Genomic DNA, 27,224 nt, shown 5'->3' on the forward strand with positions numbered 1-27,224 from the left:
TTTGCTTTTAAATAAGTGATGCGTAAACAGTCAAAAGCTTGATAATCGAAGTGAAATTGTTTAACTTTGTTCAATTCAAGTACTTTAAAGATCTCTGCAGATCTCTGCAGCACCTGTCCAAAAATCCAAAATATTGGTGGAAAAAGAACAAAATATAAAAACCCAATATCACAACTGACGTACTCTTAATGTGCGCCAGATTCTTTTGGGTGTAAGAGTGTCCAAATTTCATCAGGTAATATGTAGAGGCAAAGCCCGCTTGATACCATTAACGTCTTAAGTAATTGAAGTGACATTTCGTCCACTTTATCCGCCATAAAGCATTATTTGTCATGACCAGAACGGAAGTAGGAACCATATGTGTAACGTTAATCACAAGTTTATTAAGGTATAGAGGAAAGGCAGCGCACGCCATCCGGTGCTCGCTGGACGCGGGGAGCAAGTTGCTCATAGAATCGGAACGTGTTCTGAATGCGGAAGTGGATAGATAGATAGATAGATAGATACTTGATTCATCCCCGCAGGGAAATTCACATTTCCAGCAGCGTGGTGGTGTAGATGGTAAAACAGGCCGTCAGCCGGGACGGGAGAGCAGAACGTGGTCGGGGTCAAAAAAACGAGTCGTTAGCCGGGACGGGAGATCAAAGCGTGGTCGGAGTAAAATACGGGTCGTTGCCGGAGACCTACGGGAAAATCAGGAACAGACGGGTGGAAAGCGGGTGAAAAAACGGGACCGACGGAAGTAAAAAATGCTTGCCTTGTGAAAACAGAGGTTCGTTGAGGGACTGACAACAGGCGAGTGAAAGGACGGAGCTTAAGTAGGACGGGGAACCAATCAGGAAGCTAGCGCCAAACGAGCGGGCACAGGTGAAATGAATCAGTGATCATGACATTATTGTGCATTCTATAACTATTAAGGGCAAAGCATTACTGTGGCATCAAATCCTTTTTTTTTGCAGCCATTCTATGGTTGACTTTGTTGAAATATGTTAAAGGTACAGTATGTCAAAATTAGACCTGCTTTGACTCTGCTTCTGTCCGTGAAGGTGCTCAGATGAAAGTTGCAATTGTTAATTGGGTAGTTGAGCGAAACACCTCTAATTTGTGACGAGGAATGAGTCAACATTGATGGTACAGTGCGACCAAGTTCAAATAGGGTAAGGAGTATAAAATGCTACTCTAATTGTAAGAATTAAAAGGGACAAATCATTGAGTCATCCCTGAAGCCAAAGTACTTTTTTCTCATCTTCTGTGAAGCAAATTAACGTATTGGTGTTGTATAAAAGCAGGCTGGGATCAATGGGGAACACTGATAAGCAAAGATACCGTGAACGACTGGTTGGGTGAGGCGGCCGATAATCCCTAATAATTACACTCTGTCTGGACAAACACATTCTGCTCAATAAGCAACTTTTACTTTTTCCAATAATGGTTGTGATGGCATTGTCCTAAAAAAGGGCACTTAAGAGTTTACTCCCCAGTGACGTGAGCTGATTTAGCCTACATTTTTTTACATTCAAGGGTATTCATCTCATAAATTTTAACTCACAATATAGTTACATGAAGGGAGTAGTCTCATTTGGTTTAGGATTTTGCCGGAATTAGGGTTTTTTTAGGCCATGAACAGATACACACGATCCAAATATGCTCTTATTTAGCCGCTAATAGTGTCAGGACCAGAACGGAAACAGAACCCAATTGCGTTACGTTTCTTTCAAGTTTTATTGGGGGAAAGAGAAAGGGCTGCGCCCACGATCCAGTGTTTGCTGGACGCGGGAAGCAAGTCTCTCTTGTACTCGGATGGTGCTCCGAACGCGGAAGTGGATCTTCTGGAGCGAGCGATGGCGGTGTCAGAGACGGAAAAAAACGGGTCGGTAGCCGGGACTGGAGAGAAAGGCGTGGTCGGGGTCAGAAGCGAGTCGTAAGCCAGAACAGGAGAGTAGACTTAGTCGGGGACGAAAAGAGGTCGTAATCCGGGACAGGATGGCAGAGGTGGTCAGGATCAAATAAACGGGTCGAAGCCGGAGACAGACGGGAGAAAAAAAACGGGACAGGGGGGAGTCAGGGTCGAAAAAAGGCTTGCAGAGTGTTCACTGAGGTTCGCAGACGGACTGACAAAAGGGTACAGACAAGATTGGGTTCAAATACTGACAGGGAGCCAATCAGAACCCGCGGCAGTTGGCGCCAAATGAGCGGGTACAGCTGAGTCACATCAGTAATCATGACAAATAGTCCACTCAACAGGTTGAATAACTCCTTTCATTGCAGACTACTTGTTTATATAAACCTTTACTTTATTCGACGCCCTATGCACATGCTCTATTTCGTTCACGCCTATTTTTTTAATTGGTCGTGCTGCAAAAAATATTGGTCTTTTAGTAAAGAAACAAATTCTACATTCCAAATGTTGTTAGCTCACATAAATACTGAATGTTGATGACTCTTTAACATTTTCAATTTATTTCCTTTTACTATGGGTATAATACCTCGATACATACATAGTTAAAGCTTCTGGCGAGCAGCGAACGAGCGCAACTTATAAAGACACGAAACACTGCATACCTTTGAAGCGAAAAGGAAAACAACTACAATACCTAATGATTTTAGCAAGGGATATGAATAAAATGTTTTTCATTTAATGTCATGTCAAGTCAAGCCATGTTTATTTGTGACGCCCTTAATCACAAAGAGTCTTAAAGAGCTTCGCAGACCACAGATTATTGCAAACCACCATCCCCTAATCTAAAACCTACATAGAATAGAATAGAAAAGAATAGAATATACCTTTATTGTCATTGTTACAAAATGGGTTGAACATATTGTGACAATGAAATTGGACGTGGCACTCCAGTTTCACATTTAACAGTGAGGATAAAAGAAAACAAGTAAGATAAAGGAACAAAGAAGATAAATGTTATAATTTACACAATATTTCCACAAGAAATGTGGGGATGTAGGATGTTACATACAGTTTTGGGATCGTATTAGTTCAATATGCGGTAGTGCAAAAATAGGCAACATTGTGCAAAGTGCAAGGAAAAACTCGAAAACCTCAATATGAAGAAAATGAAGAGACCTTGAGAAGAGACTGCAAAAGGTAATCCCCCTTCTAGGATGACCAGGCTGCAATGGATGTTGCAATGTAAAAAGTTACATGTAAAATGGCATCTACAGTGGAACCTCGGTTCTCAACCATAATACGTTCCAGAACCCTGTTCGAAAACCGATTTCACCGAAATCATTTTTTCCCATTAAAAATAATGTAAATCGTTTTAAATCCGTTCCAACACCCTGAATGCTTACCTTGAATGTTTAACGTAAACATAAAGCTAACGTCCGCGTTATTGTAATCTTCCGTACGAAAGATTACGCTAACATGAATGTGTAAAAATAAAAAAATCAGGTTGTTTACAAGTCATTTAGCACCCGGGTCTCCACAACAAGTGGTGAGCGGTTCATTGGAAAGGGGGCTCCGTTCCAACACCCTGAAAGTTGGGCTCCGTTCCAACACCCACATAAAGCTAACCCAGGCTAATCGTACGTTCGCGTTATCGTAATCTTCCGTACGAAAGATTACGCTAACATGAACGTGTAAAAATTTAAACAAAAAAAGAATAAAGGAAAGAATTATGGATAGGATTTCTCACTTTTGGGTGGGCGGCCGTTGCTTGCTTATAGCACTCACTCCCTTAAGGCCCGGTCACACAGCCTTTCGCGTCTGTATCGCGCGTAAAATTTTGCTATTTTTTATTTTATTTTTTTGCCCGTGGTTGCCCGCGGTGGAAAATGTGCAAAATTGGCCGGCGACTGTTCCGCGTCCTTATCGCGGGTAACCGCGGCGCACCTTGCCTTTTCATGCTTCATGCGTTTGGGTCCACCGCAAAATCGCTGTGCCGCGGTTACCCGTGGTCTAAATTTTTGAGCAGCGCAAAACTTTTTCACGCGGCCATCCGCGTGTGAATTTCTTACCGCTAGTAAAGCACGGCTGTATCGCGTCTGTATCGAGATCTCAAAGCGTCCAACAGCGTCTGCTTCACGGGCAAAAATTTCTGGCCGTGATTCAGCCGCGATACGCCCGTGAAAGGCCTTTAGCCACATCACTAGATTTCACGGCCTCCTTATTCTTTAGTATCATACTGATCGTAGATTTAGCCATGCTGTATTCCCTAGCAAGATCAGACACTTGCACACCTCCTTCATATTTTGCAATTATTTCTTTCTTAAATGCAATAGTTGTACGCACTACTTTTCTTTTTTCACCTGTAGCAACTTTGCTGCTTACACTGGCTTTCTTCGGAGGCATAATAAGGGGCTAAAACACCCGTACGCCGCTCAGCATCGCACCCTAGCGTACGCACTCACGCGTTACTGGTGTTCGAACTCCGATTTTTTTTGACCGAACAGCGAAGCAAGAATTTCTCAAAATTTTTGGTCGGACTCCGATTTGTTCAAACTGAGAGGCGTTCGAAAACCGAGGTTCCACTGTATTTGCGAAATGACATTGCTCGTGCTTCTCTTCCAATTTGGTGATTTCCAAACACCATCTATGCTCCGTCAACGAGCCATTTAAATTAAATCATTTTGATGAATCCAAAAACATGAACTCTGATCTCAATCCAACTATACCATGTAAAAATTCCAACAAACTCACACGCTTGCTTCTTCCCTTTTGCAGCCATGATGGAGGTGCAGGTCCCTGACCAGCCGGTAGTGGCGTTGTATGATACGGACGCCACGCTAAACTGTTCTTTCCGACCCGACGCTGCCTTCAACGCATCCGACGTGACGGTCTTTTGGCAACTGACCGATACCAAGCGCAGCGTGTACAGCTACAGGGAAGGGCACGAGCAGCTGGCGGACCAAGCCGAGAGGTTCGTCAACCGCACCGGCCTGTTTACCGGCGAGCTCGGCTCGGGCAATGCCTCGTTGCTGCTGAGGAGGGTCGTGGTGGCCGACGAAGGCACTTACACTTGCTTCGTCAGAGTGAAGGAATACGGCAGTGCCGCTTTGTTCCTGCAGGTGGCCGGTGAGTTCAGTTTATACACCAGGCATGAGACTTGTTGAGATTTTACAACTGCATTTGGAGAAAAAAGAGGTTCAGAAGATCAAGGATTTTACCTGCTTTCAGCTTGCTAGCCCAACTCTTTCTGAAAACCTCCCTTCCCTCTGCGCTGTTTTTTATTGAAGTCACAAGGGTGGAAAAGTACTGAGACAAAGAGAATAAGACCAACCCCTCCTGGACAGCAGTGGGGGTGGTGAGAAACAAAGACAGAAAGACTAGGTAACGCCAAAACGGAACATGAAACTGATTTAGAAATACACACCTTTGAGCAAATACGTTCAAGCCTACTTTACAAAATGTTTGTTCTATCGTGTGGCCCCGGAGTCAAAATGAGTTTGACATCCCTGGTCTACACCCCCAATATTAATCAAACGGATGCCCTTTAAATAGTTGTGGCCCATTTAACTATTTATTATTTATATAAATATTTGGTTGACTTCTACTTTGAGATAATTCATTACTTACCTTTGAATTAGGTTCTCGTAATGCAATCATTCAGACTCATTGGAAGTCATTTTCTCACACTGATTAGTATCGGAGGCTAACCCAATTGCCTCTCTGTTCACGTCCGGCACATTTGAAGGCTGAGACTGCATTCAAAATCATGCGATCCGATAACAACTAAACATCGGAAGATTGTTTTGTTTACACTCATATGTTAACGGTACAGTTTGGATGATGCTTATGTGCATTCATAACGTACGGGAAGTAAACGTGATAAACGCTTTCACCCCGGGCTGCTTGACTGCATGTCTGGTCAATAAGCGCTGATTGTGGCCTCTGTTGCGGTCAATAGCTGCTGACTTTGACCCTCTACTCGACTATGCGGATCCCCCTCACAGTAGTGACTTATTCATTAGCTTGCAGTGCAATGGCACATTTTTATATCTTTTGAAAGATGGTTCCTCTATTCTCAGAGGATGGATGTGCATTAGGTAGTGTTAATGAAGAATGTTTTCCTCCCCGTCCCGGCTGGTGAGAAGGAAAACAATGTTTCCCAACAGTGACAAATTGGTTCCATTTTATGCATGAGATTTATAGATGTTTCTATTTTTAAACCAAGTTCAGTTGACACCATATATTTCTTTGCTGCCGCAAAAGCAAAGAAGCCAATAGTGTTGATGGAAATGCGTCTGGCAGTCACATTGATAAGGGACCAAGCCAGCTGTATATTTACTTTACAACACATTCATGATACTTCAAATACTGTGAGAAGATTTACACCAATTATGATTCAGTGTAATACTGTTCACTCTAATTGATATTATTCTCTCCTATATAACTCTATTACACACTGTGGTTCACTCCAATTTGAGTGTGATTCACACTGAAAATAGTAGCAGTTGTCATGAGCAGGACCAGGACCCAAACGTGTGACGTTACTGACCAAAGCCTTTTATTTTACGGGAAATGGGGAGTCATGCACGTTAGGCAGCAGTCTGGCGTGAAATGACAAGAAGCCAGAGGTCGACGAGATCGATACCAGTTGCCAGAGCAGATATCGGACAGATGGGGAAGATACCGGACAGGTTGGGACAGACAGGATAGGTAATGAAACAGGATATCGAAAATAAACAGGACAAACTAACCGGGAGGGAAAACTGGAGAGAATAATAAACAGGACAAGAATAGATGGGAACAATACCGGACAGGGAATACCAACAGGAAACAGGACCGAGTCAAAACCCACGTTTTGCGGGGTAGAGGTTCGTTGACGGACTGACACAGGAAAAGTGATAGCACTGAGCTAAAATTGACAGAAAGCCAATCTGTCAATGAGCCACAGCTGGCGCCGCATGGGCGGGGCCAATTGGGCGCCATGGCAACCGTGACAGCAGCGCTTTCTGAGAGACATTCATAAAGGCGGTGAGGGCCAGTCAGACACTGGATGGTGAACAGGCTTAATTCGGTGCATCAGGGAAAGTGCGCATGAAATAAAGGGATCAAGCATTATGAAGCTAATCCATCCAAGACAATAATTTTAATGAAAAATAGGAATAATTGTGTGAATGTCAGACATACTGCAAGCTTTGGTCGAAAAAATAATTGTGGTGCGGCGAACCTAAAAAATGCGTTTGAACTCTCAATAAACCGGCAGGTATTTGATATGATGGAGGAGCCCTAGTTTGGGGAAAGTGCAGTAAATCTCGTCTCCATGTCAGAAGTCCACTTCTCACCAGTGGATCTGACTTCACTTCAATCATCTCACTCTCAGCTCCACCCCATTGTTTGCTGTGCCATGATTGGCTCTGGGAATAGCGCAGCCCCTCTTCGTTTTCACCTTTGTGCTTTTGCTTCAGAATAGGGATTGGGATTTTTGTGGAGGTTGACGCCTGCACTTTATTCTTGAACCCAGCCGAGGTTGGAGTGATAGACATTTTTATAGGCCTGATACCAAAACTGTTTTTTATGCATGAGCGTGCGGATACTTAAAACCGATATTGCAGTGAATTCTAAATGCTCGCATTACATTTAATTTCATCTAAATGTATGAAACGGGTTTATATTTATGAAACAGCAGCATTGTAAATGTACATGACATTTATTTTAGTTTTAAACACAACACATCTTAAAGGTGGACCACATTGGCTTACCCTTTTTTGGCACCGGCTTTTCCATAGCTTCGAATCAGATATGTCACGATTGCCCATTGCCCTCACTTGGCCCCGCCCGTTTGGCGCCAGCCGAGGCTCGTTGCCTGATTGGCTTCCCTCCTATTTAAGCTCAGTGCTCTCACTCACCCCTGGTCAGTCCGTCTACGAACCTCTGCACCCGCAAGACGTGTGTTTTGACTCTGTCCGGTATCCTGCTTGTGTATCCAGTATGGATCCCGTCCAGTTTGGTATCTGACTCCAGTCTCTAGTGTCTGGTATCGATCCCGTCTGTCTCGTCCTGTCTGATATCTTGCTACAGTCTTCAGTATCGATTCCGCCTGTCTCATCCTGTTCGATATCTTGCGCCAGTCTTCAGTATACGGTATCGATCCTGTCTGTCTGATATCTGACTCCAGTCTCCGGTATCGATCCCGTCTGTCTCGTCCAGTCTGATATATTACTCCAGTATCTGGTATCGATCCTGTCTGTCCCCTCCTGTTCGGTATCGACCCCGTCTGTCCGGTATCTGCTCGTGTATCTGTAAAATGCAAGTAAATGGTGCTAAATAGCTTTTCAAGTCAATGAAGACCTCCCAAAGCGCTTTACAATGTGCTTCACACTTACACATTCACACACACACTCACACTCCAATAGAGAGTCAGCCATGCAAGGTTATTGGGGGCATTAGGGAATCAGTGTCTTGCCTAAGGACACTTCGACATATAGCGCGGAGGAGCCGGGAATCGAACGTGCGACCTCTTGATCCCAAGACGAGCCAATGCCGCCGCAAGTCCAGTCAGGTCATGTTTATTTGTGACCCCCTTAATCACAAGGAGTCACAAAGGGCTGCACAGACCACAGATTATTGCAAACTACAGACTAATATTACGACATCCACTGATCTAAAACCTACACGAGGGCAAGGAAAAACTCAAAAACCTCAACATGAGGAAAATGAAGAAACCCTGAGAAGGGACCGCACATGAGGTAATACCCCTCTTCAGGATGACCAGGCTGCAACGAATGTTGCAATAACAAATAATACAAAGATATTGTCAACATGAAATATAGGTCATTCATAAAAAATAGAATCAAAGTGTTTTAAGCCAAGATTTAACCAGTTCCACTGGGGTTGCAGATTGAATCTCAGGGGGAAGAGCATTCCACAGCACCGGGGCCCGAATAGAGAACGCTCTCGAACCTGCGGATCTCTTCTTGGGATCACTAGTAGAACAGCTTTTTTAGAATGGGGTCAAATGTAACACCTACAATTTTGACTGAGGCACTCTGGAATATATTACATTTGTCAATATTCAGAGAAGTTTTTGAGAACAAGTCACTGTCACGGTTTCCATGGCGCCCAATTGGCCCCGCCAGTGTGGCGCCATCTGCGGCTCGTTGACAGATTGGCTTTCCTTCTATTTAAGCTCAGTGCTCTCACTCACCTTTCGTCAGTCCATCAACGAACCTCTGTCCTGTTTCCTGTTGGTATTTCCTGTCCGGTATTGTTCCCGTTTATTTCGTCCTGTTTAATATTGGTTTCCAGTTTCGTTCCCGTCTATTTTGTCCTATTTAATTTCGATATCCTGTTTTCATATCGATCCCGTCTGTCCTGTCCTGTCCAGTATCGACCCCATCCGTCCATTATTTGCTCTGGCAATTGGTATCGATCTCGTCGGCCTCTGGCTTCCTGTCATTGCACGCCAGACTGCTGCCGAACGTGCAAGACTCCCCATTTCCCGTAAAATAAAAAAGCTTGTGTGAGAAATGTCACACATTTGGGTCCTGATCCTGTTCCGGCTCCTGACAGTCACGACATTTAGATGGACCAATAATAATCAATTCAGTCGTTTCAGGATTGAGGCACAAGGAGTTAAGTGACATCCATTTTTTTTTCTTCAGACTACCTCAAGTATCAAACATTGTGGCATGTTTTACACACCCTTTATATCGTTTTAATGAAATAAGGTCCATGAAACTTGCCTTACCGTACAGATTAGTGAGCGTCTGGGGGAAAAAGTGTCCATATGGTCTATAAAAGCATTTTCACAGTTTAAAGACAACAGTCCATGCAGAACACTTTGTTTATGCGGCTACCAGAAACAGTATGGGACTCGGCCATTGCATCCAAGTGGATCTGGATCTTTGCCCAGCAGAACTTATAAAAACAAACATGGGCCAAGAAACTTTTGTTTGTAGGGCCCTTGACAGGGGTGTTATGATGTAGACCGCAAAACAATGGGACGAATACATACTCACACATTTTTTTAAATAGGCAAATAAAATATTTAAATTGGGTGTTTAATTTCACAGTTGATTGGTGAGCAGGCACTGGAGAGACCCAACTATTTGTATACAAGCAATTAAAAAGTCAATTTTCCAGAACAAGTCCCATTAAATTCCTGTCTTATTGTATTTCTTAAATGCAGCTCCTTATTCCAAGCCCGTGGTGACTCTGGAGCCAGAATCGAACCTTCGGCCCGGTGAGGAGGTGGCTCTGACTTGCGTGGCTTACGGAGGTTACCCGGAAGCAGATGTCATGTGGCAGGACGGGAGTGGCCGAAACATGACAGAGAACGTCACTACTTCAGTGGTGGCCAATGAGGAGGGTTTGTTCTCCCTGGTCAGCGTCCTGACGGTGGTTCTTGAGCCCAACAGTACCTACAGCTGTACTCTCATCAATCCCTTGCTGGGTGAAGAGGGCAACGCCTTTGTGACCATCACAGGTATGTACTCTTTTTTTTACTGCTCTTCTCTTTGTGAATCCTTGACTGAGTATGTACATAGAGGTCTAAATCAAGGGTGGGCAACTATTTGGATTAGCGGGCCGCATTGGGTTAAACATTTGGCCAATGATCTTGGAGATCTATCAATTTCTTTTCTAAATTTATGAATACATATCTATCTATCTATCTACCTTGGTCATATCCCTCAAGAAGGGTGACCGACAGCAAGACACACACATACAATAACAAAGAAAATAAAAGGTAAATAAATAGCAAAAAAAAAACACACAAACATTTTTTGGACCATGGCCAAAAGGGCCCTGTGGTGAGGGGCCCTCTCCTTGTGAGAGGTAAGAGAATTCTCCCACCATGGTCCGCTGTGTGTCGTGAGAGGCGACTAAAGTGAAGGGAGCGAGGGGCCTGGGGATCCTCTCCTCTCTATCTCTACTCCCTAAGAGACAGCAAGGCAAAGAAAGGGGGGCGGGAGACCGAAAGGCCTCGCAAACCCTAGTTATATGGTCATTAAATGTGAGAGGATGTGGAAGTAAAGCCACTGAGTGGAAGAAAGAGGAGATCGGAAGGATGATGACTAAAAAGAAGGTTGATGTGTTAGCCTTGAGTGAAACATGAATACATATACATTCTTACATCTACATGTTGTATTGCTTTATATTTGTTTTAATAGATTAGTTTCACCAAATGTGTTTTAAAATGCTCAGAAATAAGCAAAAAAATATATGAGTATTTTTTTAGTATTTTTGCAGTTGGATTTTTGTAGAATTTTAGGAGTATTTTGTAGTATTACTGTGAATGGTAGAGTGTGAAGGACATTGTAAAGCGCTTTGGGAGGTCTTCATTGACTTGAAAAGCGCTATATAAATGCAGACCATTTACCATTTAATTTTAATTGCATTTTTGCAGTCTTTCCGTAGTAGTAATTTTGTAGCATTTTTGTAGTATTTCCATAGTAGAGTTTTTGTAGTATATCTGTCATTTTCTGTAGTAATACTATAGTTGTAATCGGGTAGTATTTCTGTTATAATATTTTGTTTGTATTATTTTTGTAGTATTTCGTTGTGTTTTCGGTGCTTTTATCGTTCCAGAGCGTTTTGTTGAAATGCCGGCTTTTAGAGAAACTTGTCATTGAAAAATATTTTTGCATTCGTAATGTGGGTTTGTCAAGCTGTTTTACCTTCGTGTAACTCAATTTGACGCACAAGCAGACACCGGCAGAAAAGGCTGTGGAGCGACTGTCAATGAGACTTTAGAACACAATGCATGATGAAATTTCGCAAAGCAGCGAGTGTGTTTTTGAAAACAAACATTTGTGCGTTTACAAGTCATCCTGAATAACCTATACTTTTCTTGGACAATATCTCTGTATTATTTGTGATTGCAACATCTTTTGCTGTCTGGTAATCCTGAAAGGGGGATGCCACATCTGCGGTCCCTTCTTAAGGTTTCTTCATTTTTCTCATGTTGAGGTTTTTGAGTTTTTCCTTGCCCTCATGTTGGTTCTAGATCAGGTGATGGTGTAATAATAGTCTGAAAAAATAATCTGTGTAATAACCTGTGAAGCCCTTTGAGACTCTTTGTGATTAAGGGCTATACAAAAAAAAAATGACTTGACTTGACTTGACCTTCGGTGGGCATAAGAAGAGTTGAAATTAATTGCAAATAACGTCCAAAAACAAATCCGTATTCGGCTTTGGCAGGTTTGTTGCTAGCTTAACATTGAGACCAGCGCTGACCGGAAACTTCCAACCATGTCGGCAGTAGCTCAGGAGGTAGAGCGCTTGGGATCAAGGGATCCCAGTTCGAATCCCGGATTGTCCGTGTTACATGTCGAAGTGTCCTTGGGTAAGACACTGAACCCTTAATACCACCAATGAGCAGGTTAGCATCTTACATGGCTGCAATAAAAGGCCGCTATTGGGAAATGTGAAGCACACTGTAAAGCGCTTTGGGAAGTCATTGACTTGAAAAGCGCTACATAAATGCAGATCATTTCATTTCATGTCATTTTATTTTACATAGGTTGGCTTATGGTTTATTTTCCGGAGCAAGTTATACATGATAAAATGGCCATTATGTGTTGTATCACGATGTGCTTCAAGTGGGATGAAAGCAAACATCGCCAAATATCTAAGTCAGTTTTCTCTGTAATGGTAAATGGTCTGCATTTATATAACGCTTTTCAAGTTAATGAAGACGTACCAAAGCGCTTTACAATGTGCTTCACACTCACCCATTCACACACACACACACACACTTACACACCAATAGGGAGTCAGCCATGCAAGGCGCCTACCTGCTTTTTTGGGATATTGGGGATTCAGTGTCTTGCCCAAGGACACTTCGACATATAACACGGAGGAGACGGGAATCAAACCTCTGACCTATTGATCTCTACCTCCTGAGCTATTGCTTATAAACGCGAGCATGCTTATTGTACTCTCTATCCAGACTCATGTATGATTTTTCTCACGATGCATTTTTGACATTAGAGCAAATTACAGTTTGGAAAATAGAGTAACCTACCAGCTCAGTAGCCTAGATGGTAAGGCGCCCGCTTTGAGACTGGGAGGTTCGGGTTCGCGCCCCGGCCGAGTCATTCCTAAGACTTAAAAAGTGGTCGGCGGCGCCCTCTCTTGGCTGCGGCTGCATCGGGTCAGATGCAATCGACATTTCGTTCTGTGTACATTGTTACACAGAATGACAATACAAGGAAATTATTATTATTATTATTATTAAGATGTCTCCTATTGCTGTGGAAAGTGGCATAAATGTTTACTCTGTGGCAAGTTTTAAAGCATCCTCTTCCAAGGGCAAGCGAGGAATGATTTGTAGGGGGACAGCACGGCGGGGCAGTGGTTAGCCCGTGTGCGGCACAGTTCTGGGGTCATGAGATCGAACCTCCTGTGTGGAGTTTGCATGTTCTCCCCGTGCTTGCGTGGGTTTCCTCCCACATTCCAAAAACATGCATTTCAGGTTAATTGGCCTGTCCAAATTGAAACTAGGTGTGAATGAGCAAGCGAATTGTCTGTCTCTGTGCCCAGCGACTGGCTGGCAACCAATTTAGGGTGTCCCCTGCCCACTGCCCGAAAATAACATAGCCGTCAGCGAACCTCTGTTTCTTCAAGTCAAGCACTTTGACTCTAACTCCCGTCTGTCCCGATTTTTGCACCCGTTTTCCACCCGTCCGTTCCTGATTTCCCCGTTTGTCTCCGGCTCCGATCAGTTCTTTGACCTCAACCATGTTTTTGCTCTCCTGTCCCGGCTTACGACCCGTTTTTGATTCCGACCACGTTTTGCTCTCCTGTCCCGGCTATCGACCTGTTTTTTTCCGTCTTCGACACCACGATCTCCCGTTTCGGAAGATCCACTTCCGCCCTGATGGGCTCCAGCACCCCTGCGACCCTACTGAGGATAAGCGGTGCAGATAATGAATGGATGGATTGATTTTTTTGCTATCTAGAAAAGAAAATTATTTGATTGGCTTTTTTAAAATATCTTTATTTAATTTAGATAATATTGAATACATACAGTAGGTTTATAATACAGTTCTTCGCCCCCTGGCCCAATTGCAATCACACTGCAATTGCCCTCTTTTGTTAAGTACAAAGCTCAGGACCGGGCCGCTAATGGAAGCACAACTGTGTGAAATAGCTCATAAATTATTGCAGAGGTGGACCAGGCCTTCGTTTTGGTTTTGAGCTGGTGCGGAAACTCACGGGGCAGGTGAAGTGGAGGTCTTAGCAGGGGGTCACCAATGACTCACCATATACTGCTCCACTGGGCTGGGAAATGAATGCGTTCTCCGGAAACAGGCTGGCCAAGTGGCAAGAGTAGGCTAAAGGGTTTTGGCCTATTCTCCACTTTGGATGGCCTCTGTCTACCAGTACAAGTGAAGTCATGTTCTGTTGCACGGGTCACGAAGAGGAATCAAGCCATAGTGAGAGTGCAATTTATTTGGAACACCATCAGCGATTCCTGTTGCCCTTAAGTCAACTAGTGCATTTTGTTTTGTCCATGAAACTTTTAGACCCACTACATTTGAAAACAGATTGCTAAATTAAACCTAATCTTAGCCCATTTAACATTGTAATCACTAAATTCCCACTTTGTTTTAATGTAGGCATTCTCAGTGTTCTCGTTTGCTGGGGACGCATAGTCTCAAATCAACGCGCGTCCCCGGGACACAACTTTTTTGACACAAAATTGTCATTATTACCCGATTACATTTTTTTAAGCCCTTTTTTCGACCCTGACTTCCACCTGTTTCCGTCTGTTTCCGACTACGACCCGTTTTTTCCTGACCACGTCTGCTCTCCCAACCCGACTTACGACCCATTTCTGATCCCAACCACGTTTTTGCTCTGTTTTTCCGTCCTTGACAACGCCATCACTCGCTATGGAAGATCCACTTCCGTGATCGGATCACAATCCGAGTACGAGAGCGACTTGCTTTCCGCGCCTTGCGAACTCCGGATCGTGGGCGCAGCCCTTCCTCTTTCCTTTAATAAAACTTGTGAGAAACGTAACTCAATTGGGTCTGGTTTCCGTCATGATCCTGTTCTGGTTCTGACACTTTATTGCTCTTTGAGGCAAAAAGGTTCCTGACCCGTGCTTTAAAGCATTCATACTTAATTATTTTGCTTTTAATTACTCTTGGATGAACAAACAGCTATTCACAGGTGACATGTAGGTAACCAATAACTTACATTATGACCTACAGGTTATTCACATGTTAATAATAATGACAACATTGGCTATAGAAAATCAATTCATTCATCTTCCCTATTTTAAAAGTCATTTTTAATTAAGTTGATTATATCCACTGATTCAATTTCAGCGTGGTGTCTAGCAGACTAAGGTTGTTGTCAACAAAAACTGAAAGATATCACATTGCCCTGTTTCGAGTATGTTTGTCCAGCCATCTGTTTGCTGGGTCAATGCTGCTTCTTGGGTCAGTAAACAGACTGTAAATACCTTTCTGCATCCACAGTGTTTACCAAAAACCCCAGCACAATGTAAAGAGTGTTGTGTAAACGGTGTATCTGTCCTTCAATTTACTATTTAATTCTGTGAAAAATGCTGGAGCAAAACATGTTATGAAAATGTATTGACAGTTATGTACCATATTTTCTGGACTTTAAGTTTTTTCGGAGTTTAAGTCGCACCAGCCCAAAAAAAAAATGCATAATTGAGAAGGAAAAAATACATATGAGTCGCACCTGTAGTGTTAATCGTGTTTTTTGGGGAAATTAATTTGATAAAATCCAACACCCAAAACATACATGGCATTGTGAAAGGCATTTTAAATTAAAATTAGATAGAGACCACAGTATATGAACACTACACGTATGACATAAGATATTAAGAGTCATTTAGATAGCATAGAAAACATGCTTACCAAATCAGTTTCACTTCAAATCACTTAATCCAATGACATATTTATGCTCGGTGTCTATTTTACCGGTAAACAACTCTTCCAAGATGATAAGCCGCCTTCTCTTTCTCTTTCCGCTGCGAAAAATGTCAGAACCGGAACAGGAGAAGGACCCAGATGCATAACGTTTTCACACAAGCTTTATTTTACTGTAATGGGGCAGTCAGGCGCGTGAATATCGCTGGGCGGAAGAAGTAAGACAGAAGTCCGATGTGGAAAAATGTGAAGCCAGAGGCCGACGAGATCGATACCAGATACACGAGCAGATACCGGACAGACGGGGTCGATACCGGACAGGACAGGACAGACAAGATCTACACCAGATACCGGACAGACGGGATCAAAAGCAGACAGGACGGGACAGACAGGATGGACACCAGATACACGAGCAGATACCGAACAGACGGGGCCGATACTGGAAAAGACGAGACAGACGGGATGGACACCAGATACATGAGCAGATACCGGACATACGGGGTCGATACCGGACAGGACGGGACAACCAGGTTCGATACCAGATACATGAGCAGATACCGGACAGACGGGATCAATACCGGACAGAACAGGACAGACAGGATCAATACCAGATACTGGAGACTGGCGCAAGATATTGGACAGGATGAGACAGGCGGAATCGATACCGGTTACTGGAGACTGTAGCAAGATATCGGACAGGACGTGACATACGGGGTCGATACCAGACACTGGAGACTGGATTTAGATATCAGACAGGACGAGGCAGACGGGATCGATACCAGACACTGGGGACTGGAGTCAGATATCAAACAGGACAAGATAGACGGGATTGATACCAGACAGGATACACAAGCAGGATACCGGACAGAGTCAAAACACACATCTTACAGGTGCAGAGGTTCGTTGACGGACTGACAAGGGGGGTGAGTGAGAACACTGAGCTTAAACAGGAGGGAAGCCAATCAGGTAACGAGCCTCAGGCGCCAAACGCGCGGGGCCAAGTGAGGGCAAGGGGCAACCGTGACAGAAAAGTGTCCTCCAACTACAGGGCAAGGTTGAAATAATCAACCACAGGCCTAGAACGCCCTCTTACAGCTCCGCGGATAAAAACGTAAAACTCAATGTTATAATAGTTTGTTAAAAATCTTATGGTTAAGTCTCACCGGAGTATAAGTCGCGCCCCCAGCCAAACTATGAAAAAAAACTGCAACTTAAAGTCCGGAAAATACGGTAGATTCTTATCCAAGGTGAGACAAACCTTGCTGCATGAATACTGTATCTATCATGGTTAAAAAAAGGAATGATTTATGGCCTTATCGAGTTTTTTGTGAATCAACGTAGACTCATATTTCCTCAGTTTGTTCTGCTGAAACAGTCAACCATAATGCGTTTCTACAAAGATGGCCAAGAGCGGAATTTACGAAAAATAAACAAAACCCCCAAAACTGCCAGCATAGTAGCATTAAAACAAGAGATTTAGCGTTGGACAGTAAAACAACCCAGAAATGCACAAAAGAAGACCCTTAATTCAAACGGGGGTAATTTTCAGCAAATGGGTGCAGTAAAGAAAGAAAATAAAATACATAAGAAGAGTCATTTCTTGGATTTTACGCCAGCGCAGCTTGACAACGCTCAACCGTAAACTTACAAGGATGTACATTATTGTGTTTGAGTTCTTGTTTCAAAAGAAACATACCGTAAATTCCGGACTATAGAGCACACCTGATTATAAGCTGCACCCACCACATTTCGGGAGGAAAACCGATTTTGTACATACACAAGCCGCACCTGTATATTAGCGGCATGCGCCCACATTGAAAAAACGCAATACAAACACGAAATTAACCCATACCTTATACAGTCCAAAAAACATAGCCGGCAAAATGGACGGAATATGATACCGGTACTTAAGATTTGATGCAGACCTGCAGAGTCCGGGTGCCCGTTGAAAATAATCCAAGGAAAAAAGTGTATATTTCCAAAGGTAAGGGTTTGAAAAATATATATCCACTATTGTCGGCCGCGTCCACAAACACGTCTCACCTTTACTCCACTTCCCGTCAGCTCGCGTTTGCCCCGCCCCTTCTTTCTCATTTGCTCGTGTAAAACATCAGAATAAGTTTCTAAAATAAATACATTACAAAAATATACAGTTGCAAATTCATATTATACATGGTTACACATATTTACAAAGAAAGACAGTACATCGAGAGAGTTTTCAAAGCTTTAATAATAATATTATAACTTTCATCCCAAACCGTGCCTGTTAAGGGTAGCAAAACGCTACTAGGAACACGCTCGCAACACAGTAGACGGGCCTGTTAAAGAAAACATATCGTACATGTAGAAATCACGGTAAACCGTCCTTATCTTCTTCCTTATAACTGACGTCATCAAAGTTGCCTTCCTTCAGTATGGGAAAGGGACCTTGTCATATAGACGTCGTCCAACGCTCCCTTATTAAATGACACGCTAGCATCGCGCTTGCTAAGAACAGTTTGCGTGCGGTAGCTTTGTTTCCTTCTGTATCGGACTGCTCGATTGCGTTTAGCTTGAAAGTTGCGTCATGTGCCTTTCTTTTTGCAATTTGCACGATGAGGATACGTCTACGCTAATTTAATTTGTGCACAAGCCAAGAAGTTGCAGTCTTCCTCGGCGCATATATTCCACCGGTCTAAATCTCACCTTTTGTACTTGAGCGCCGCTGGCGGCCGTTAGAACAATTACATAAATTGGCCGCATCACTGAATAAGCCGCAGGGTTGAAAGTTTGGGAAAAAAGTAGCGGCTTATAGTCCGGAATTCACGGTATGTGTTTAGAACAGCTACTGTAATTATTGATCCCGTGCCAACCTTCGGCCGGTGTTGCTGAGTAAAGTGGACCAATCTCAAGTTGATAGTGCTTTTTGTGCAAGGCATCCACACCTGCCTGCATGCTGCCGATCAATGTTCCCTGTAATTTTCCACGGGTCTGAGCATTCACACAAAGTCGGTGAGCAACGCTCGAAATAACAGTGAGCAACAGCAATCCCAAGTGTGGCAACTAAGTCGTTATTAAACATGTCCAAAACTTGACATCACGTTACATTTTGCTGAGTTTCCGGGTGTGCAAAACAATTTTGCATTATTAATTTATTATTGCAAGGTTGTATGGCCTACAAACGTCATTTGTTTTTACAAAAATTCTTGCATAAGATTTCCATTTCTTTTTCTTTTTGGTATCTTTTGTCGCATAATATAAAATTTTGGGGGGCTTATTTAGTTGGTTGCACGATACACAACTCTACTTAATCACATTTTTGAGTGGAAGTACAATGTTGGCAACAAGATTGACTTGGTATATTTGGAAATTATTTGAATGCAACACAAACTTTTTCTTCTTTTTCCGTTTTTTCTTTTTTTTTAAATTCCTTTAATAAAATCTCATTGTGTTTATTTTTCCTAGCTGTTACTTATTTCTTTTTGTTCTCTATTTCATTTTTTTTCCTTTGTTTCTTTCTTTTCTTTTTTTCTCTTCCTTTTGTTTTTTTTCTCAGCTTTTCACTACTCTTTCATTTTGGTATTTTTTTCTTTTTTGTTCAATTCGCCATTCCTTTAAGTCATTTTGTGCATAATGTTACATAATATTTGGTCAATAAGGATGAAAGAAGCAAAAACAACCCGAAGAGCCCTTTAGGACCCGAAAGAGCCGGTTCCTTTTAGTGAGCTGAGCCGAAGAAGCCGGTTCTCCAAAAATTCTGCTGACTTTACTCAACTTCGTTCTACTTCGACCTTGACTTCCAAATACCGCATTTAGAACACAACGTCAGGGGAACCCTTGTATTTTTACCACCATGCACTGTAACTTTGACTTAATTCGCTTCTTAATTAGCAATTTCGAGCCCTGATTTTTGTGAGCAACTTAGAGGGAACATTGCACTGGCTAGATTTTCTTGTGCGCTGAGAATGTGCGGGCAGTGCGCGAGTGCGCACACGTGCAGCTTAGAGGGAACATTGCTGCCGATGCACAGTTGTTTCGATTTTTTGACTTGCCCCAACAGGGTGTGCCACAGCAAGTCGCTCGAGTAATTTATTGGTCAGTTTTTAAGCCTGATTCTATTCCTGGGAAACCGTAGCCGTATTATGCAGTTTGAAACCGACAATGGCTGAGGAACTGGTCATAACAACCCCCACGATCCTCTAACCCACTGTGCCACCTATGTGGCTGCTTAAATTTGTTGTCTGACCGATACAATAAAAACAAACCAAGAAATTCATTGGGAGGGAGAGGCGAAGGGTAGGGAAACAATTCTACTAGTCTCTTGGCCAGTCTCTAACAGTGAGTTCTCAGTGTTTGTTAGGATACTCTAATCTGACATTAAAAGGTGTCATGGTGTGTTTTAGTCAGAGGTCAGTAACAAGCGGCTTTGGGGCCGCATGTGGCGCTCCCTAGGGGCTCCCTGGGTGCCCAAAGGGTGGTTTTGAATTGGTGGTCTGGGGAAGTCAAGTCGGCATAAGACATTTGTTAAACGAGGGAATCGGCTAGCTTTAATTTTCTGGAAAAAACACAATAAACCCCTCTTTGATAAACAACTATGACTAAAATCAGTGTGCATTTTCTTTAACTAAAAGATCAAAACAATAGCATTCAATAATGACTGGACTAAAGTAGATGGACACACATATGATTATTTTTTTTCTCTACTTCTTTTACTCTATGGCTTATGAATAACCTATACTTTTCTTGGACAATATCTCTGTATTATTTGTGATTGCAACATCCTTTGCTGTCTGGTAATCCTGAAAGGGGGATGCCACATGTGCGGTCCCTTCTCAAGGTTTCTTCATTTTCCTCATGTTGATGTTTTTGAGTTTTTCCTTGCCCTCATGTTGGTTCCAGATCAGGTGATGGTGTAATAATAGTCTAAAAAAATAGTCTGTGTAATAACCTGTGAAGCCCTTTGAGACTCTTTGTGATTAAGGGCTATACAAATAAAAATGACTTGACTTGACTTCTTTTCAAATGCACCACAAGCAGAATATAGCAATATCCGTATTCAATCATTAATGTTGTTTTTCCTCAAAAATAAAGATTTTTGTGAACTGATTTAATAGGTTGAAAATGTGAAATGATCGTCTTGATTCAATTTCAACTTTTCTGCATTTGATTATTGAATAAAACTAAGCAAAGAAAATTGTGTAGTTAAACCACATTAAAGCTCAAAATTCTTGACCAATAGTCACCTTAAACGTAACTATGTACAATCTGGATGAGGCTGGCTAAGAGTGATTCAAATCTAATAAGTCATACTGGACTAAAACTGAGACTGAATTTAAAAATGGATGATGAAATCAATAAATATGAACGGTAAAATAACAAAGGGAAGATTAACAATCAACTCTGCTCATTTTGCACGGAATCACTCTCCGAATTTAGACGTGAAATGTTCTCATGGATCAAAGACTGAGATAAAAGATTGTCAGTGAGGTCGAAAAGCGGCATTGAGCAGTGTTTTATTCTCGTAACTTATTAATGTGTACCTATTAATTGAAGTTTTTGAGTGCAGCGGGAAAAATAAGTTAAAAGCTTTCTATTTGCATGTAGAGTATCATGTTCTCATAATGATGTGAATCTTGCAACATGGGCACAGTTCTGTGGTTTAGCTTGTTTACGTTTAACATTTAAGAATCAACCAAGACTGTCAGGTTGGTGCCTTTGAAGGTAAGCGCCACTAACTTTGATCTAGTAGCCTAGATGGTAAGGCGCCCGCTTTGAGACTGGGAGGTTCGGGTTCGCGCCCCGGCCGAGTCATTCCTAAGACTTAAAAAGTGGTCGGCGGCGCCCTCTCTTGGCTGCGGCTGCATCGGGTCAGATGCAATCGACATTTCGTTCTGTGTACATTGTTACACAGAATGACAATACAAGGAAATTATTATTATTATTATATTATGAGTCAAATTTTGTTTTATCAGTGTTCTCGTTTGCCTGCGTCCTAGTCGCATCATTTTTGCTGGGGACGCATAGTCTCAAATCAACGTGCGTCCCCAGGACGCAACTTTTTTGACACAAAATTGTCATTATTACCCGATTACTTTTTTTTTTTAACAAAGATTTACCGCACTCCAAACTTTTCGTCGGGCAGATCCGCCATTGTTGTTTTCGTCTCGCGGTTTGAGTTTTGGTCTGCACGCCGATCTCGGCAAACGAGATCTCGTTGCTTCGAGATGACGTCATTGTTGTGGTGCTTGTCATCGAGGGAAGGTGAAAATCAACACAAAATATTTCTTCAGTGTCAGTAATAAGTCGAAACATAATGCAAAAAGTGATAACAACGGCAATTATTCTGGCTTGAAAAAACTGCGGAGAAATTCTTCGGAAGATCGCGGAGGCAAGGAAAACACGTGTTTTGATGCGAACGATTCGACGAAAGAAAATAAACAAAAGAATACTCCTAGCAAGAAAATGACTTTTCTGCCAAAATTGACTAAATTATATTCCTGGTGACGCTATGAGGAGGATGATAATGGATTGCAACTTGAGAAGGCATTACAACTGTGGCGGGACAGCAAACCACGAAGAATATATGAACGGCAAAATCAGAAGTGATAACTTGATTTGTATTACCAATTAACTGTGATGATTAAAACTGCATGAAAATATAGATTAACATTTCAGCAATATTATTTTGTATAATGTACAATATTGTGACCTGAAAAATTTGAAGTGATAACTGCTTTGTATTACCAATTAACTGTGATGATTAAAACTGCATGAAAATATAGATTAACATTTCAGCAATATTATTTTGTATAATGTACAATATTGTGAACTGAAAAATCTTGAAGTGATAAGTGATTTGTATTACCAATAAACTGTGTTGATTAAAACTGAATGAATATATGGATTTATATTATATATTTGTCGCCGATTTAAAATTTCAACCCCGATAACACTAAATTTTGGGGACCCATAGATCTCTGTTGGGACCCATAGATTTTTGAGCATGCGAGTCCCCAGGACCCATCACTTTTCACAGCTCAAATGAACACTGATATATATATATATATATATATATATATATACAATTGAAAGGTCTTTGAAGTTGATTTACCGACATTACACAACGTTTCCATTGTCCAACCATGAATCATTTCCTCTCGCATTAGCAATTTAAATACAGAGCGAGTAGGAGATGTCTTTTCTTTTTGATGAGTTTTGAAAGTTGGCAACAGTTTCAAACTCACACACTGGAACTCAGAGAGGCCAAGTGGAATGATATTGATCCGTGTGAGCATTTGGTCTATGATATGGTAATACTTCAATCGTTCGCTTTGACTTTCTGTCGCGGACGATTAACTCATTCGGTACAAAAATCTTTAGCAGCTTTGGCTGTATCAAGCATCTCAGTGATGTTATCTTTCTAAACCCTCATTCTACCTTTGGAGTATTTCGTTAGGCTGGGATAGTATGGATTTTGCAGCATGGATCTATTGTAAGGGGAAACCCTTGGGAACAGTGGGTAATAATGAATAGGAAAGAAGCATGTTCAAGTTCTCAAATGAGGCGCTGTCTCCCTGACGGGGTTTTATCTTCTCACTATCATCTTGGAGTCTGGGCTGACCGTGTCCGTCTCTCGAAGAAGAAAAATTGATGTTTTGGAGTTTTATCACTCAAGAGCCCCTTTTCTTATCATTTACTACTGATCTCCACACCTCCAGTGTTCATTTTACCTGTAAAAAGTGATGGGTCCCGGGGACTCGCATGGTCAGAAATCTGTGGGTCCCAACAAAGATCTATAGGTCCCTATAATTTAGTGTTATCGAGGTTGAAATCGTAAATCGTCGACAAATATATAATACAAATCTATATATTCGTTCAGTTTTAATCATCAAATTATGAATTCATTTCTGCATCAAATTATTGTTGGTAATATACCGATTAAAGGGATAACCACAAACCTGTCTTTTTTTTTTTCCTCCTTTTATACTTCCTTTTTTTCTTAACTTCTTTATACAACATACCGTAAATTCCGCACCTGATTATAAGCCGCACCCACTACTTTTTAGGTGATTTGCCACTTTTGTACTTACACAAGCCGCACCCATGTATAAGCCGCGTGCGCCCACATTAAAGCTTGTGACACAACCACAAGTTTAACTCAAACCAGGCTGTAATTTCCACGATTTTAACTACATAGATAGTACACAATTCTAGAACCACGGTTGGCATCATAGATGGCAAATGATACCCGTAATTAACGTATGATGCAGACTTGTAAAGTCCGGGTCCCGTAAAAAATATCCAAGGAAACAAAATGTACATTTCCAAAGTTAAGGGTGGGAAAAATATATATCCACTATTGTCCGCTGCGACAACAGACAAATCTACCGGTAACTCAGCTTTACCCAAATTCCCATCAGCTCGCGTTTGCTCCGCCCCTTCTTTTTGATTCGTCTGTAGAACACATAACAGAATAAATCTCTAAAATAAATACATTAGAAAAATATACAGTTGCAAATACATATTACCGCATACATGGTTACACATATTTACGAAGAAAGACGGTACACCGAGAGAGTTTTCAAAGCTTTAATAAAAATAATATAACTTTCATCCCAAACCGTGCCTTTGAAAGGTACCAACACGCTAGTAGGATCATGCTCGCAATGCATCAAACGTGCCTGTCAAAAAAAAAGCATCCCGTAATTGTGAAATTCACGGTGGATCGTTCTCAACTTCCTTTTCATAACTATCGCCATCAAGGGCGTTCTCCTCATTATCGGAACGTACCTTTACTTAACAGACAATGTTCGCACACATATTCTACTGGTCTTAATCTTACCTTTTATATTCCAGCGCCGCTGGTGGCCATTAGAAAAATTCCATAAAGAAAACTCGAACCGCGAGACCAAGACAACAATGACGGATCTGCCTGACGAAAAGTTTGGAGTGCAGTAAATCTTTGTTAAAAAAAGGAATCGGGTAAGAATGACAATTTTGTGGCAAAAAGGTTGCGTCCCGGGGATGCACGTTGATTTGAGACTATGCGTCCCCAGCAAAAATAATGCGTCTAGGACGCAGGGACGCGGGCAAACGAGAACACTGCACCTCTGAGGGCAGACGTTTGGCCAGATATCCAATCATCCGGGCTGGTGTGATTGCCACAGCAAGTTTTGTTGATACCTTAACTTCACGACCAGTCACTAATGTACATTCTCCCCCGGAAAACACTATACCATCTCTCAGCTAACATTCCCAAAGAAGCAAGGCATAATTTCACCAGCATCGCTACGCTAGCACAGCATTTAAGTGCTAAATGGAGCAAGCGCAGAGATGAGACAAGGTGAAAAGTGGATGCCAGAAAACCCGACGACGGTGTCCAAGGGGCTTGCTGAGCTGGCCCTGACACTGACAGCAAATTGACTCGTTGATGGGCAAGGGAGATAAGCTAAGGATTTGTGAGAAGACATCTTACCAGATGTGACTTTTTGGCTCACTGATTTCATGGCAGAGCAAAAAAATGAAAATTTGTTGTCCAAGTGTTTGGCATTTTCAGTGTTTTCTTACACATCGAGTAATGTTTAAAAAAAATATTAGTCTATCTATGCCACGGATTAATCAAACCTTTGTATTTTTTTTTTCTACTTCATACCGCAGTAATAGAACGTATAGAAATAGTTGATGACACATGTTACTTACTAACTGGAATTACCGTAAATTCCGGACTATAAGCCGCTACTTTTTTCCCAAACGTTCAAACCTGCGGCTTATTCAGTGATGCGGCCAATTTATGTAACTTTTCTAACGGCCGCCAGCGGCACTCGAGTACAAAAGGTAAGATTTAGACCGGTGGAATATATGCGCCGAGGAAGACTGCAACTTCTTGGCTTGACTAGCGGCGAGAAATCTTTCACTAAAACTGGCCGCATGCGAAAGGCAACTTTTTCGCAAGTCTGCCAGTGGATCCTGACAGCATGGGGCAGCATCAAAAAATCTACCATCACCAACGGGTTCCGAAAAGCCGGTCTGCTGCGTGACGGAGAGGAGGGCACAGAATCTGGAGTGGATGGGAGCGTGGGACGACGTCTATATGACAACGTTTTTTTCCGACACTGAGGAAGGCGACTTTGATGGCTTCAGTTCTAAGGAGGAAGATGAGGACGGTTTACCGGGATTTTTACAAGTACGGCATGTTTTTTTAACAGACCCGTTTACTGTGTTGCGAGCGTGTTGCTAGCGTGTTGCTACCTGTCACAGGCACCGTTTGGGATGAAAGTTATATTATTATTATTAAAGCTTTGAAAACTCTCTCGGCGTACCGTCTTTCTTTGTAAATATGTGTAACCATGTATAATGGTATTTTTGTAATGTATTTATTTTAGAGACTTATTCTGATATGTTTTGTACGGGCGAATGAAAAAGAAGGGGCGAAAACCACGGAGGCTGACGGGAAGTGGAGTAAACGTGAGATGTGTTTGTGGACACGGCGGACAATAGTGGATGTATATTTTTCCCACCCTTACCTTTGGAAATATACACTTTTTTCCTTGGATTACTTTCAACGGGACCCGGACTCTGCAGGTCTGCATCAAACCTTAAGTACCGGTATCATTTTCTGTTCATTTTGCCGGCTGTGTACTTTAATGAAGGACATTCAGTTTCAATCGTGGGACTTAAAGTCGGGTTTGGGTTAATTTTGTGTTTGTGTTACATTTTTTAATGTGGGCGCATGCGGCTTATATACAGGTGCGGCTTGTGTAAGTACAAAATCGTTTTTCCTCTTAAAATGTGGTGGGTGCGGCTTATAATCAGGTGCGCTCTATAGTCCGGAATTTACGGTATATTTAAAAAGGACATTACATGTAATTGATGTATCTACTTTCCGTAGTGCGGTGGTTAGCACAGTTGTCTGACACTCAAAAGGTCCCTGTTCTAGACCGAGTGGAAGCATTTGTTGGCCTGGAGAGAGATGGGCGCCATCGGGCTGTATTTGCCCAAGACACACAACAGAAAATGGTGCCCCTACGGCCATAGTGGTTTAGGGATACACACAAACATCATTTACTACATATATCTCTTTGGAATGCAATCTGCCATTTTGGAACTGGAAGATATTTTCCTTTACAAACAGAAAATGGAGGATAACATGCCTGTTGATGCTCGCAATGTGCATCCCTCCACTAAAATACTATTCGATATGTATATTGATCCATGGGGAGCATCATAATTCAACGGCGGGACACATTTGTGGATTGTGGGAAGTAATGTCTGAATTAAACTTGCTTTTATTTAATATTACAATAATTATATAGAAAAAAATGCTAATGGCTGCCACTGCACTGATACATTGATACAATCCTGATTGCTTGGCTGCATTGTCTTTAATGGAAGTTGTCTACAAGGAAGAATGGAGTACGCAGTTAAGAATTTAACCC

General features: G+C 42.1%; 1 protein-coding gene and 1 long non-coding RNA gene across 3 annotated transcripts in view; one reads left to right on the top strand and one right to left on the bottom strand.

Moving 5' to 3' along the window:
- The window catches only part of cd276 (CD276 molecule), a 174,214-nt gene that overhangs the window by 26,591 nt on the left and 120,399 nt on the right, over positions 1-27,224 (top strand). For both annotated transcript variants that reach the window (XM_088333500.1, XM_088333501.1), the window contains exons 3-4: positions 4,676-5,026; positions 10,086-10,382. In XM_088333500.1, coding sequence (XP_088189626.1) covers positions 4,676-5,026; positions 10,086-10,382 — 648 coding nt within the window. The remainder of the gene's footprint in view (positions 1-4,675; positions 5,027-10,085; positions 10,383-27,224) is intronic.
- The window catches only part of LOC148366696 (uncharacterized), a 41,679-nt gene that overhangs the window by 8,236 nt on the left and 6,219 nt on the right, over positions 1-27,224 (bottom strand). The window contains exon 2 of the long non-coding RNA XR_015850232.1: positions 4,652-5,074. This is a non-coding gene — a long non-coding RNA (uncharacterized LOC148366696). The remainder of the gene's footprint in view (positions 1-4,651; positions 5,075-27,224) is intronic.

This window comes from Urocampus carinirostris, chromosome 4 (assembly GCF_059441175.1).
Source record: "Urocampus carinirostris isolate Australia breed hairy pipefish chromosome 4, RoL_Ucar_1.0, whole genome shotgun sequence".
Lineage (NCBI taxonomy): Eukaryota > Metazoa > Chordata > Actinopteri > Syngnathiformes > Syngnathidae > Urocampus > Urocampus carinirostris.